The sequence below is a fragment of the Chlorocebus sabaeus genome, chromosome 22, assembly GCF_047675955.1.
Source record: "Chlorocebus sabaeus isolate Y175 chromosome 22, mChlSab1.0.hap1, whole genome shotgun sequence".
Classification (NCBI taxonomy): domain Eukaryota; kingdom Metazoa; phylum Chordata; class Mammalia; order Primates; family Cercopithecidae; genus Chlorocebus; species Chlorocebus sabaeus.
The window spans coordinates 28789908-28806172 of NC_132925.1; the positions used below are offsets into that span (position 1 = coordinate 28789908).

The 16265-nt window shown below is 38.9% G+C and overlaps 1 protein-coding gene across 1 annotated transcript in view; it reads right to left on the reverse strand.

The window, feature by feature from the left end:
• Positions 1-3860: 3860 nt before the first annotated feature.
• Positions 3861-16265, reverse strand: part of MORC1 (MORC family CW-type zinc finger 1) — a 166717-nt gene continuing 154312 nt past the window's right edge. The window contains exons 27-28 of the mRNA XM_038002617.2: positions 15198-15392; positions 3861-4729 (exon numbers count right to left, since the gene is read on the reverse strand). Coding sequence (XP_037858545.2) covers positions 4583-4729; positions 15198-15392 — 342 coding nt within the window. The 3' untranslated portion in view covers positions 3861-4582. The remainder of the gene's footprint in view (positions 4730-15197; positions 15393-16265) is intronic.

The following is a 16265-nucleotide window of genomic DNA, read 5'->3' on the forward strand; positions in this document are numbered from 1 at the left end:
AGTCAGATAAAGGAACATATTGGGCTGTGTCTTCTGGTGTTGGTCTTCCCTTCTCTCCCCAACCCTCTGTTCTTACCTTTTTCTGGTCTCTCAAGTATCTACACATGCTATTGGCCTGCGAGCTTTATCTCACTCCAGTTTTCTAATCTGGCTAATCTTGTCCTAACCAAGCCCCATTTGCCAATGAATTTAAGAACAGGGTCAATGGACCTAAGAACTGTATCCAAGGTCCAGTAGTGGAAATGAATGCTTTGTGTGGTCCTCAACCCATTTTGCTACCAACCATACTTAGAACCAGATAACCCCAGGTGGAATATAATTCTGTTACCCCTGAATTATAGTTCCTTGGTTTTTGTTGTTGTTGTTGTTGTTTTTTTGAGATGGAGTCTTGCTGTGTCGCTCAGGCTGGAGTACAGTGGCGCGATCTCAGCTCACTGCAAGCTCCGCCTCCCAGGTTCATGCCATTCTCCTGCCTCAGCCTCCTGAGTAGCTGGGACTACAGGCGCCCGCCACCACGACCGGCTAATTTTTTGTATTTTTAGTAGAGATGGGGTTTCACCGTGTTAGCTAGGATGATCTCGATCTTCTGACCTTGTGATCCGTCTTGACCTCCCAAAGTGCTGAAATTACAGGTGTGAGTCACAGTGCCTGGTCTACAGTTCTCCTTTTCTAACCTCACTCAATTCTTTCTTTTATTTCCATTTTGGCCCAGTTCATACATCTGGTTTCTGTCTTTGTCCCTATTCCTTAGTCCTGACTACCTGTTTATTATAAAATCCTTGATTCCTAAGAAGAAGCCATCGGGGCCTAAATTAATTGTGTTGACCAGAAGTGGTGGTGGTTATGGTGAATATGGTTAATTTTGTTTCAAACATATCAATGTAGACTCTCAATGGGACATTTTGATGTCACAATTAAATAACAGGGCTGGGCACAGTGGCTTATGCCTGTGATTTCAGCACTTTGGGAGGCCAAGGTAGGTGGATCCCTTGAGGTCAGGAGTTCAAGACCAGCTTGGGCAACCTGGTGAAATCCCATTTCTACTAAAAATACAAAAATTAGCCGGGCATGGTGGCACATGCCTGTAATCCCAGCTACTCAGGAGACTGAGGCAAGAGAATCATTTGAACCCTGGAGGCAGAGGATGTAAGTGAGCTGAGATTGTGCCATTGCACTCCAGCCTGGGTGACAGTAAGACTCTGTCTTAAAAAAAAAAAAAAAAAAAAGGGTGAAAATAAGGTCATAGAATGTGAAACTTATCATACCAATTTGAAAGAATTACCTGAAACCATTAGAGTGAATGATATTCTTTTTTAGACAGCAAAAAGGACAAAGGGGAGACAGTGAGGACTCAGCCTCGAGATTATTCAGCTTGGAATGAGAGAAATATCCTGCTAGAATTTTCAAAAAACATTCTTTGGGGAAGTCCCCTTTAAGATTCTTTCTAAATGTCTGCCAGAGGATGCTCAGAGGCACTGACTTCTTATCACCATTAACATTTATTAATCACTAATTTTTAAATTAAAGAAAAAATGGATACAGACGATGGCAGAGGAAGGTAGTAAAAGTTTTCAAGGAGGCAAGAGAATCCTTTGAGGAAGGAAAACTTTGGATGGATCAAGAATATAAGGACCTGAGATCCAGAAACTGTTTCTTCATATAAATGTACTTTAAAGAAAATTGGCCAAGTACAGTGGCTCACACCTGTAATCCCTGCACTTTGGGAGGCCGAGGTAGGTGGATCACCTGAGGTCGGGAGTTCAAGACCAGCCTGACCAACATGGCAAAACCCAGTCTCTACTAAAAATACACAATTAGTCAGGCATGGTGGTGTGGCACCTGTAATCCCAGCTACTCAGGAGGCTGAGGCAGGAGAATCGCTTGAACCCGGGAGATGCAGGTTGCAGTGAGCGGAGATCGTGCCATTGTACTCCAATCTGGGCAACAGGAGTGAAACTCTGTCTCAAAAAAAAAAAAAAAAAAAAAAGAAAAAGAAAAAAGAAAAAAAAGAAAACCTGCATAATGATCATTTGCTGATGCAGAAAATACTTTAAGGTTATTTGTAAAATAAGAATTCTAATATTGAATACAGTATTGAAGTCCAAAAATCAGGAGTCTTGCTGTATAGAACATTAGCCAGTCATAAGATAATGGGAAAAAGCCTCCATTTATGATAGGCTAAAAAATAAATCTAATTGCAATAAATATAACTAGGAATGTGCAAGATGTATTTGAAGAAAATTTTAAAATGGTAGTATAGGGTTCCAATGGAGACTTGAGGATATGCAAAGGCATATCTTGGTCTTGGGTAGAAAGACTTAATATTAAAAACATATCAGTTTTCTCCATATTAATCTGTATTACCACCACAAACCCCCATCTAAAAAATATAAATAGAATTTGAGGGGTAGTGGTGGCTACAAAATGTAATTCTGAGAATCAAGCATAAAAAAATACACAAAAAATTTTGAAAAATAAAATTATTAAGTAGCCCTACCAAAAACAACATGAATCTGGCATGAGAAAAGATGAAGCACTCAATGAAAAATGAATAGATTCTTTTTTTAACTAGGCTCAATTACAAGTAAGAATTTAATATGCAGTAAAGGTGGTATGGTAAGACATAGGAAATAACTGATTATCAATGAATAATTCTGGTACAAAGCTATGGCTATGAGGAGATGCACACACACACACACACACACACATACACACAAAGGATTTCTAACTTACTTCTCACTCCAAAATAAATTTTAGATGAATCATAGGTTTAACAATATAAATCACTATAAGAAAACAAAGCAAAATTATTTTATAATTTTAGCATGGGAGAGTCCTCTCTAAATATGACCATAGAAGCCATAAACAAAAGGAAATTCAATCATAATCTTTTAAAAAATCCCAGATGACTCAAAACACCATAAAAACAAAACTTAAAAGTTTGTTAGAAAGTATCTGTAATATATATCACATAAAAAAGATAATATCCCTAATGTGAAGATAGTTCTTACAAATCAATAAGAAAAATACCCACCACCAAGTAGAAAAATTGAGAAAGTCCAAATTTAAAAATCTGAATGACTTTTAAACATATGAAAAGATGCTCAATCACACTCAAAGTATAAGAAATGTATGTTCAAACTACAAGGATATACCACTTTTCACCTGTTTGATCAGCAAGATAAGAAAGTTTTGTAATCCACCAGGTAGGTGAAGGTGTGAGGAAACAGGAACTCACACATTGCTGTAGGAGTGTAGACTAACACAATTTTTTCAAAGTGCTATTAGGCAATATCTATTCATAATAAAATGCATATACCCTTTGATCCAGAAATTCGTTTGCTGAGACATTCGACAGACATAATTGTACCTGTGTGAAATGAACAAATTTATAAGGATATTCACTGTTGTGCATATGTAAATCCAAACGAACAATAAAAACCTAAACATGCATTGATAAGGAAATGGTTAAACAGATTTAGTATTTCCATTGAATGAAATAATAAGGAGCAGCTGAAGATAATGAGAGGTTATCTCATTATCTCTCGATATATATGTATTATTACATGTATTGGTCTCAATATGGAATGATCTTGAAGGTATATTGAGTGGAAAAAGCAACAGCCCCATCTTTTGGATGCCATTACATCCATATCTATAGCTATATCATGATATATATGGTTTTACAGATAATTGATTGCAGACAGATTTACAAGTAACTGGTAAAAACATGCCTCTTGAGAAGAGTATTTAAGTGGCTAAAGGCAAAAATGAAATAAAGAGTTTACCATATTCCATTTCCATGTTCCAGGCTTTTGCTATGTTCATATACATAAATTAAAATTATACAGTTTCACAAATGAATATTAAATGTTTTATTGTTTTTGTCTAAAGTTTCAGACATTTCTGAACAAAAAAAAAAAACCACTTATCAAGAAAAGTGTAAAAACATGCTTATTTATGTATATGTAAATGTGAAACAACAATTTTTACCTATGTGTAATATGTATACATATTATGCTTAGGAGATTTATTATTTTACTATGACAAAATAATAAAATTATATAAGCTATATCTCAGTTTTGAGAGGATTTGTACTTTCTGCTTTACTGAGTGTTGGCTATAGTGGAGAAAGGGTATAAAGTCTTTCTTTTTCAACATCTTCAAGAGGAGGTGAGTCTGTAGTCCTTTGCATATTGATTTTGAAAACATCTGCTTTTAAATTTTTTTAAGGAATAACAAAATTACAATGACAATATTTTAAGGAATAACAAAATTTAAGCTTGAGTGACATTTTCATTTTTTTCAGTAGCTCACAAGAAAATTAGAGAACTCTAAATATTATTAATATTTCTAAAAGAAAAGGAAGATTTAGACAATAGGATTAGGGGATATATAAATTGTAAATCGGTCTCCATTTCTAGAGTATACAATTTTCTTATGTGAAAAAAATTATTTCTTATTTCTTACTGTTAAACAGAATAGACTTTACAGTAACAACAAAAAAGAAAAATTTTTTAAAGAATCTTCCAATTTTCTTATCAGCATTTTTTAAAAGGGAATACCTTCTCTGACTTAATATTCAGGAGTCTTTTCCTTTTTTTTCTAAAGGGAGTCTATGTCTTGTATCTATAGTCACTTTATTTAAATTGTTCTGGAGGAGATTATCTTCTTTAAGCAAAGCTTCTAAATAAGTGTCAATCTGCTCCAGGTCACCTTCTGGACCACCCTGGAAAAGAGAAGCAACAGTCACACCAGGGAAAGAAGCTGTAGAGCTTATTCCTGTAATTTGGGCAGCTTCCTAACAGTCTTCCCTATGAATCATGCTGCAACAACAGCCACCTTACATTTGAATCATGCTTTTAACCTTTCAAAATGTTTTCTCATTTAATGTCATTTTATGCTAACAAGTGGTTAGAAACTTGGTTCTTTTTTTTATTCTTTAGTGGAAGTTAGTACAACTGTTTTTTCTCTTTTAAAAAATTACTTGCTATATTCCTAAAGCCCCCTCAGTCTAAGCTCATCCTTCTCTGTTATAGGCTGTCATCTCCTATTTTTAAAATTAATGAATCTTTAGCCTTATAGGCAAAAAATAGACAAGTAGCCAAATTTTGTCTTCTCTGTTTCTTCTATTTCCATTGCAGTGTCTTTTCCCTCAGTTCTTGGCTTACTACCCTGGTCTGTCTCCTCTTTATCCTCCCTTTCTCTCTTTTACTCAGCTCCCTATTGAGGCGATTTCATGCTCTCCTTTCCTGGGCTTCTTGATCCAACGAACAGTTAGACGTGTAAGGGGGGGGGGTCTTCAAAAAGTTCATGGAAAATGCATATTATGAAAAAACTACATAGGCACGGATTTCAAAATTTTTGAACAAAAATAAACTCACACTAAGTTTTTATGACATATTTGACCAGGATGTAGTTTGAGGCACTAAAAGGATAAGATAACCACTTTGAAAGAAGCCACGATCAGACCAACATGGATTCTGCTGCAATTGAAGCAAGAACAAAGATCAAATGTATGGTGAAACTTGGGTGGAAGAATGGTAAAATCATTCATGCTTTACGAAAAGTTTATGGGGACAATGTCCCCAACAGACAGCCTATAACAGAAGGATGAGATTAGACTCAGGGGGCTATAGGACTATGGCAAGTAGTTTTTAAAAACAGAGAAATCAGCAGTTTATAAACAGATAACTTGAGAATGGATGAGATGATGTTGAAGAGGAAGCTGGCAGTGTCAGACTGTTCACATCCCTTTGCAAGGAAAAAGTTAATCTTGTTCATGCTCTAACTGGAGAAGATGGATGGTAATTAATAGCAGAAACAATCGCCAACACCACAGACATCTCAAGTAGTTCCGCTAACACGATCCTGACTGAAAAATTAAACTTGAGCAAACTTTCCACCCAATGGGTGCCAAAACCACTGTGCCTAGATCAGCTGCAGACAAGAGCAAAGCTTTCAATGGAAATTTTAGACAAATGGGGTCATGATCCTGAAGGATTTCTTCAAAAAACTGTAACAGGAGATGAAATGTGGCTTTGCAAGTATGATCCTGATGACAAAGCAATGGCTACCTAGAGGTGGAAGAGGTCCAGTCAAAGCAACAGTGGTTGGTCAAGAGCAAAAGTCATGACAATAGTTTTTTGGGATACTCAGGGCATTTTGCTTGTTGACTTTCTTGAGGGCCAAAGAACAATAACACCAGCTTATTATAATGGTGTTTTGAGCAAGTTAGCCAAAGCTTTCATAGAAAAACGCCTGGGAAAGCTTCATCAGAGTCCTCTTCCACCCTGACAATGTTCCTGCTTATTCCTCTCATCAAACAAGGACAGTTTTGTGAGTTTTGACGGGAAATCATTAGGCATATCTTATCGTCCTGATCTGACTCCTTCTGACTTCTTTTTAAAAAATCTTTAAAAAAAATCTGTAAAGGGCATCCATTTTTCTTTAATAATGTAAAAACGACGGCATTGACATGGTTAAATTCCAAGAACTCTTAGATCTTTAGAGATGGACTGAAAGGCTGCTGCCATTGTTTACATAAGTGTTTGACCTTGATGGAGATTATGTTGAAAAATAAAGTTTACATTTTTACTTTTAACTTTTAATCCCATTTTTCCACAAACTGTTTGAGCTCCCTTTGAATGTTCCCTCTTAGCTGACTGATCCAAATCTCATTCCCTTGGGCCCAACTAAGGGATCAACTAACTCTCCAACTAAGCGGATAGATAAGAGGATTTTTTAGGAAGGGCCATTCAGAAGCAATCCCAGCACTAAGTGTCTAGCACCATTAACCTCGCCTCTGCATCTCTTCCATAAAATGTGCTTCAGCTTTACTCCCTCCACCATAGATTTGCTCTAACAAGGCTGGATTGTACTGAGTTCCAGCTTTTGACTGGGATACTGTTCCTACAGATGGATTACAATGATGCTGATATTTACCTTGACTTCCAAATATTCGCTGACCCTGAAGAATGCCCTGTGACCCTGACACAAAGCACTTCTCATCCTGTTAGATATAATCTGATCTTTTGGCTATTATCCTCTGCCTGGTGGACTAAACTTCTTCCAGGATGCTACATTATTTCCGTGCTCGGCTTCTTCATGTGCCTGCCCCACCTCTATCTGCTCTGGTCCCTCATCTCGATTCTCTGCTGTACTCTACTGCAGTGGCTCTGGCAATCAGAGACTGTGAAATAGAACTTTCATGTGGGGGGATGAGAGTAATACATTTGGGCAGGAGCCCTTTAAGTACCTCTCCACTGAGACTAGGCAAAAGAGTTTCATACTCTGCTGGCTGAAGCCCTTCACCCGCCTACCAAACTTTGTGAATACAGTAAATTAAATTAGTATGGTTACTCTGGCTGCTGCTTAAGAACCTAGAGGTTTGGCAGAGGAGTAGTAAATGATTATTCTTTCAGTTTTTCTTAGCCAAATGTGGATTTGCTATTATGAAAGTCAATTATTTTATAAACTTGTTTAATAGTCAGGAAGTGGTATTCAATCTCTAGGATACAGAATTTCTTTGGTCTTTCTAGTTTACTTAAGTGAAACAATAATCATCACTGAAACACTACCATGTGCTAGGCTCCATACCAGACTTTTAACACAAGAAAACATTTGACATCCTTCACAGCCACAAGAACCAAAAGGAGCTCTACTGAAATCCTACTCTCATAGCAATAAATAAACTACACAAATTGGCTGAAGCGGTATGGTTGATAGAAGCACAAATACAATTACCTTTATATAAGAATTAGCATTAAACATCCTTTCAAATTTTAATAACATAATATTTTAACTGTTGCCTAGACCATCAAAGGGGAGAGGGACTTTTCTTTTGGCAATATACTTAAATTAAGCAAAAAACAACAACATAAAAGCTTTTCTGCATTTTGTCTTGTACTTAATATAAATTTCAGATAAATTAAAAAATTTATTTCTTTGAAGTGGGAAAGGACTCCCACTTTTAAATGTTTACAACCAGTACTGAGACCCAGGCAGTCTGGCTTCAAGGTCCATGTTCTTCACACGTTATACAGATGTATGTATGGCGAGTTTCCTTGTCTCTCCCCAGCGGGCAAGGCAATCCAGTCCTCTAGCCAATTCTCCATAAGGGTCTCAGTTCCTGTCCCCTCACCTTCCGTGGCCCATGAAGGCTCTGTCTCCTGTTCCAGCACTCAGGGCCTATATTTGAGGACAAAATGCCACAGGCTCCCTAGGCTCACTGTTCTGGCTTGGATTTCTCAATTTATTTGTAGAATCCACAGGAAGACTTTCAATCTTGACTACATATATTTTCAGTTTTGTTGTATTGTATGCAGCATTTCCATGTGCTATAGAAGATGGGCTCTTCCTCATTAGTTCAACCTATCACATAACTCAATTCTTTATACATTAAAAACATACAAGGGAGCAAGATGGCCGAATAGGAACAGCTCCAGTCTCCAACTCCCAGCGCGAGCGACACAGAAGACCCGCGATTTCTGCATTTTCAACTGAGGTACTGGGTTCATCTCACTGGGGAGTGCCAGACGATCGGTGCTGGTCAGCTGCTGCAGCCCGACCAGCGAGAGCTGAAGCAGGGCGAGGCATTGCCTCACCTGGAAAGCGCAAGGGGGAAGGGAATCCCTTTTCCTAGCCAGGGGAACTGAGACACACAACACCTGGAAAATCGGGTAACTCCCACCCCAATACTGCGCTTTAAGCAGACAGGCACACCAGGAGATCATATCCCACACCTGGCCGGGAGTGTCCCACACCCACGGAGCCTCCCTCATTGCTAGCACAGCAGTCTGTGATCTACCGGCAAGGCAGCAGCGAGGCTGGGGGAGGGGCGCCCGCCATTGCTGAGGCTTAAGTAGGTAAACAAAGCTGCTGGGAAGCTCGAACTGGGTGGAGCTCACAGCAGCTCAAGGAAACCTGCCTGTCTCTGTAGACTCCACCTCTGGGGACAGGGCACAGTAAATAACAAACGCAGCAGCTCTGCAGACGCAAACGACTCTGTCTGACAGCTTTGAAGAGAGCAGTGGATCTCCCAACACGGAGGTTGAGATCTGAGAAGGGACAGACTCCCTGCTCAAGTGGGTCCCTGACCCCTGAGTAGCCTAACTGGGAGACATCCCCCACTAGGGGCAGTCTGACACCCCACACCTCACAGGGTGGAGTACACCCCTGAGAGGAAGATTCCAAAGCAAGAATCAGACAGGTACACTCGCTGTTCAGAAATATTCTATCTTCTGCAGCCTCTGCTGCTGATACCCAGGCAAACAGGGTCTGGAGTGGACCTCAAGCAATCTCCTACAGCTACAACCTACAGCTGAGGATCCTGACTGTTAGAAGGAAAGCTATCAAACAGGAAGGACACCTACACCAAAACCCCATCAGTACATCACCATCATCAAAGACCAGAGGCAGATAAAACCACAAAGATGGGGAAAAAGCAGGGCAGAAAAGCTGGAAATTCAAAAAATAAGAGCGCATCTCCCCCGGCAAAGGAGCGCAGCTCATCGCCAGCAACGGATCAAAGCTGGACGGAGAATGACTTCGACGAGATGAGAGAAGAAGGCTTCAGTCCATCAAATTTCTCAGAGCTAAAGGAGGAATTACGTACCCAGCGCAAAGAAACTAAAAATCTTGAAAAAAAAGTGGAAGAATTGATGGCTAGAGTAATTAATGCAGAGAAGCTCACAAACGAAATGAAAGAGACGAAAACCATGGCACGAGAAATACGTGACAAATGCACAAGCTTCAGTAACCGTCTCGATCAACTGGAAGAAAGAATGTCAGCGATGGAGGATCAAATGAATGAAATGAAGCGAGAAGAGAAACCAAAAGAAAAAAGAAGAAAAAGAAATGAACAAAGCCTACAAGAAGTATGGGATTATGTAAAAAGACCAAATCTACGTCTGATTGGGGTGCCTGAAAGTGACGGGGAAAATGGAACCAAGTTGGAAAACACTCTTCAGGATATCATCCAGGAGAACTTCCCCAACCTAGTAGGGCAGGCCAACATTCAAATCCAGGAAATACAGAGAACGCCACAAAGATACTCCTCGAGAAGAGCAACTCCAAGACACATAATTGCCAGATTCACCAAAGTTGAAATGAAGGAAAAAATCTTAAGGGCAGCCAGAGAGAAAGGTCGGGTTACCCACAAAGGGAAGCCCATCAGACTAACAGCAGATCTCTCGGCAGAAACTCTTCAAGCCAGAAGAGAGTGGGGGCCAATATTCAACATTCTTAAAGAAAAGAATTTTAAACCCAGAATTTTATATCCAGCCAAACTAAGTTTCATAAGTGAAGGAGAAATAAAATCCTTTACAGATAAGCAAATGCTTAGAGATTTTGTCACCACTAGGCCTGCCTTACAAGAGACCCTGAAGGAAGCACTAAACATGGAAAGGAACAACCGGTACCAGCCATTGCAAAAACATGCCAAAATGTAAAGACCATCAAGGCTAGGAAGAAACTGCATCAACTAACAAGCAAAATAACCAGTTAATATCATAATGGCAGGATCAAGTTCACACATAACAATCTTAACCTTAAATGTAAATGGACTAAATGCTCCAATTAAAAGACACAGACTGGCAAACTGGATAAAGAGTCAAGACCCATCAGTCTGCTGTATTCAGGAGACCCATCTCACACGCAGAGACATACATAGGCTCAAAATAAAGGGATGGAGGAAGATTTACCAAGCAAATGGAGAACACAAAAAAGCGGGGGTTGCAATACTAGTCTCTGATAAAACAGACTTTAAACCATCAAAGATCAAAAGAGACAAAGAAGGACATTACATAATGGTAAAGGGATCAATTCAACAGGAAGAGCTAACTATCCTAAATATATATGCACCCAATACAGGAGCACCCAGATTCATAAAGCAAGTCCTTAGAGACTTACAAAGAGACTTAGACTCCCATACAATAATAATGGGAGACTTCAACACTCCACTGTCAACATTAGACAGATCAACGAGACAGAAAGTTAACAAGGATATCCAGGAATTGAACTCATCTCTGCAGCAAGCAGACCTAATAGACATCTATAGAACTCTCCACCCCAAATCAACAGAATATACATTCTTCTCAGCACCACATCGTACTTACTCCAAAATTGACCACGTAGTCGGAAGTAAAGCACTCCTCAGCAAATGTACAAGAACAGAAATTATAACAAACTGTCTCTCAGACCACAGTGCAATCAAATTAGAACTCAGGACTAAGAAACTCAATCAAAACCGCTCAACTACATGGAAACTGAACAACCTGCTCCTGAATGACTACTGGGTACATAACGAAATGAAGGCAGAAATAAAGATGTTCTTTGAAACCAATGAGAACAAAGATACAACATACCAGAATCTCTGGGACACATTTAAAGCAGTGTGTAGAGGGAAATTTATAGCACTAAATGCCCACAAGAGAAAGCAGGAAAGATCTAAAATTGACACTCTAACATTGCAATTAAAAGAACTAGAGAAGCAAGAGCAAACACATTCGAAAGCTAGCAGAAGGCAAGAAATAACTAAGATCAGAGCAGAACTGAAGGAGATAGAGACACAAAAAACCCTCCAAAAAATCAATGAATCCAGGAGTTGGTTTTTTGAAAAGATCAACAAAATTGACAGACCACTAGCAAGACTAATAAAGAAGAAAAGAGAGAAGAATCAAATCGACGCAATTAAAAATGATAAAGGGGATATCACCACCGACCCCACAGAAATACAAACTACCATCAGAGAATACTATAAACACCTCTACGCAAATAAACTGGAAAATCTAGAAGAAATGGATAATTTCCTGGACACTTACACTCTTCCAAGACTAAACCAGGAAGAAGTTGAATCCCTGAATAGACCAATAGTAGGCTCTGAAATTGAGGCAATAATTAATAGCCTACCAACCAAAAAAAGTCCAGGACCAGATGGATTCACAGCTGAATTCTACCAGAGGTACAAGGAGGAGCTGGTACCATTCCTTCTGAAACTATTCCAATCAATAGAAAAAGAGGGAATCCTCCCTAACTCATTTTATGAGGCCAACATCATCCTGATACCAAAGCCTGGCAGAGACACAACAAAAAAAGAGAATTTTAGACCAATATCCCTGATGAACATCGATGCAAAAATCCTCAATAAAATACTGGCAAACCGGATTCAGCAGCACATCAAAAAGCTTATCCACCATGATCAAGTGGGCTTCATCCCTGGGATGCAAGGCTGGTTCAACATTCGCAAATCATTAAACATAATCCAGCATATAAACAGAACCAAAGACAAGAACCACATCATTATCTCAATAGATGCAGAAAAGGCTTTTGACAAAATTCAACAGCCCTTCATGCTAAAAACGCTCAATAAATTCGGTATTGATGGAACGTATCTCAAAATAATAAGAGCTATTTATGACAAACCCACAGCCAATATCATACTGAATGGGCAAAAACTGGAAAAATTCCCTTTGAAAACTGGCACAAGACAGGGATGCCCTCTCTCACCACTCCTATTCAACATAGTGTTGGAAGTTCTGGCTAGGGCAATCAGGCAAGAGAAAGAAATCAAGGGGATTCAGTTAGGAAAAGAAGAAGTCAAATTGTCCCTGTTTGCAGACGACATGATTGTATATTTAGAAAACCCCATTGTCTCAGCCCAAAATCTCCTTAAGCTGATCAGCAACTTCAGCAAAGTCTCAGGATACAAAATTAATGTGCAAAAATCACAAGCCTTCTTATACACCAGTGACAGTCAAACAGAGAGCCAAATCAGGAATGAACTTCCATTCACAATTGCTTCAAAGAGAATAAAATACCTAGGAATCCAACTTACAAGGGATGTAAAGGACCTCTTCAAGGAGAACTACAAACCACTGCTCAGTGAAATAAAAGAGGACACAAACAAATGGAAGAACATACCATGCTCATGGATAGGAAGAATCAATATCGTGAAAATGGCCATACTGCCCAAGGTAATTTATAGATTCAATGCCATCCCCATCAAGCTACCAATGAGCTTCTTCACAGAATTGGAAAAAACTGCTTTAAAGTTCATATGGAACCAAAAAAGAGCCCGCATCTCCAAGACAATCCTAAGTCAAAAGAACAAAGCTGGAGGCATCACGCTACCTGACTTCAAACTATACTACAAGGCTACAGTAACCAAAACAGCATGGTACTGGTACCAAAACAGAGATATAGACCAATGGAACAGAACAGAGTCCTCAGAAACAATACCACACATCTACAGCCATCTGATCTTTGACAAACCTGAGAGAAACAAGAAATGGGGAAAGGATTCCCTATTTAATAAATGGTGCTGGGAAAACTGGCTAGCCATAAGTAGAAAGCTGAAACTGGATCCTTTCCTTACTCCTTATACGAAAATTAATTCAAGATGGATTAGAGACTTAAATGTTAGACCTAATACCATAAAAATCCTAGAGGAAAACCTAGGTAGTACCATTCAGGACATAGGCATGGGCAAAGACTTCATGTCCAAAACACCAAAAGCAACAGCAGCAAAAGCCAAAATTGACAAATGGGATCTCATCAAACTAAAGAGCTTCTGCACAGCAAAAGAAACTACCATCAGAGTGAGCAGGCAACCTACAGAATGGGAGAAAATTTTTGCAATCTACTCATCTGACAAAGGGCTAATATCCAGAACCTACAAAGAACTCAAACAAATTTACAAGAAAAAAACAAACAACCCCATCCAAAAGTGGGCAAAGGATATGAACAGACATTTCTCAAAAGAAGACATTCATACAGCCAACAGACACATGAAAAAATGCTCATCATCACTGGCCATCAGAGAAATGCAAATCAAAACCACAATGAGATACCATCTCACACCAGTTAGAATGGCGATCATTAAAAATTCAGGAAACAACAGGTGCTGGAGAGGATGTGGAGAAATAGGAACACTTTTACACTGTTGGTGGGAGTGTAAACTAGTTCAACCATTATGGAAAACAGTATGGCGATTCCTCAAGGATCTAGAACTAGATGTACCATATGACCCAGCCATCCCATTACTGGGTATATACCCAAAGGATTATAAATTATGCTGCTATAAGGACACATGCACACGTATGTTTATTGCAGCACTATTCACAATAGCAAAGACTTGGAATCAACCCAAATGTCCATCAGTGACAGATTGGATTAAGAAAATGTGGCACATATACACCATGGAATACTATGCAGCCATAAAAAAGGATGAGTTTGTGTCCTTTGTAGGGACATGGATGCAGCTGGAAACCATCATTCTTAGCAAACTATCACAAGAACAGAAAACCAAACACCGCATGTTCTCACTCGTAGGTGGGAACTGAACAATGAGATCACTTGGACTCGGGAAGGGGAACATCACACACCGGGGCCTATCATGGGGAGGGGGGAGGGGGGAGGGATTGCATTGGGAGTTATACCTGATGTAAATGACGAGTTGATGGGTGCAGCACACCAACATGGCACAAGTATACATATGTAGCAAACCTGCACGTTGTGCACATGTACCCTACAACTTGAAGTTTAATAATAATAAATAAATAAATAAAAAAAAAAAAAAAAAAAAAAAAAAAAACATACAAACAAAACTGACAGTAATCCATACTTACAAGATGTTTCCTGACTTCTCCCAAACTGTCCACTAAGATTAAGAGGGTTTATTTTTATTTATGCATTAAAATAAAAGTAAAATATTTCGCTGTCTGAAAAAACTGAAAAAATTACCTACTGGTCACATGTTATTAAGGGGACACCAAGGGTGATCATGCTATACCAACAGCACAAGCAAAGATTCTGAATTAAGATACAAAAGAACGTGCGCCTGTAGTTCCAGTTACTTGGAAGACTGAGGCAGGAGGAATCACTTGAACCCGGGAGGCAGAGGTTGCAGTGAGCCGAGATCACGCCACTGCACTCCAGCCTGGCAACAGAGCGAGACTCCGTCTCAAAAAAAAAAAAAAAAAAAAAAAAAAGATATGAAAGAACAGAGTTTCTAAATGTTCTAATATATGCTTTCACAATTCATTTATTTCGGATTTTGAAATCCTTATGTGGAGAGAAAAGGCTGACTTAAGTGACTTGTCCAGGTCAGTAAGTGAATGACAATGTTAAGAGAAGTTAGCTGAGTTCTCGTTCCGTAGAGTCTACTCCTACTGCTCAAATACAATTTTTTCACTCACCAGTTGAAGTTTCTGCAACAATAGTGCCAGTTTTATACGAAGATTCTTCAGCTTATCCTCAGAGATTTTTCTTTTATTTTCACATTGCCCCAGAGAGATTTCATTATGTATTCCTCTTGTATTTGAATCATAGATAATGGACTGCAATTTCCTCTTTATTTTTTTTTCATATTGGACCATGTAAGTATTCTGTACCTGGGAATGTTTTAAAAACAGTTTTAGCATGTTTTAAAAATATTACTTTCCCCCTAGTATCACTAGACAATTTCATATTCCAACTCTGCCTACATGCACCAAGTGTCAACTTTGTAGGTAAGTACTACAGGTAGTCTAAATTTAGGAAATGTTGATACCCTTAAGGAACTTACATACACTCTGATGGAAGACTAAGAAGAGAAAAATGTTTCTAATTATGTAATTAATTATAATTAATAAGTAATTGTAATTATGAGGAGGAAAGAGACACATGACAGTGAGCTTGGGGACCTCTGCTCTGGAATGAAGAAGAAACCTTGTAAAAGTTGAATCTGTTCTCCCAATGGTGATCACCAGATTATTTAAGGCACAAAATGAGCAGGTGCCTGTGACTCTCTCTCCGCAGCACCAGTAATTCACAGGCAATGACAGAATGGCCCATCACCTGGGGCTGTCTGGCAGATGATGTAGTGTTACTTGTGAGGCAAGGCTGTAGCATCTAGAAAGCACAGAAACTACAGAAAGAGGAATTCCTGTTCTCACTCTCTTTGGGTTCCTTATCATGATACAAAAAGTACAGGCAGTTATATATATGACCCTCATTAATTGAAGAATCTTGGTTGTGTTCCAAAATTTCATGCTGTGCCTGAGGCACTCATGAAGTAGAAACAGGTAATGGAGAGGCCAAATGCTTAAGTTTCAGAATGACATTAATTGCTTGTATAAACATTTCTAGAAGGCCAAGTGACATTCTGAGAAAAGAGATACAGGGCAAATTCCACTTTGATAAGCATTTGGATGTTTATGTAATAAGGAGATTTCTGGGTTCTAATATGACTGGGTTGCCAAGAAAGTTGTGAGGTAGCCTCATTT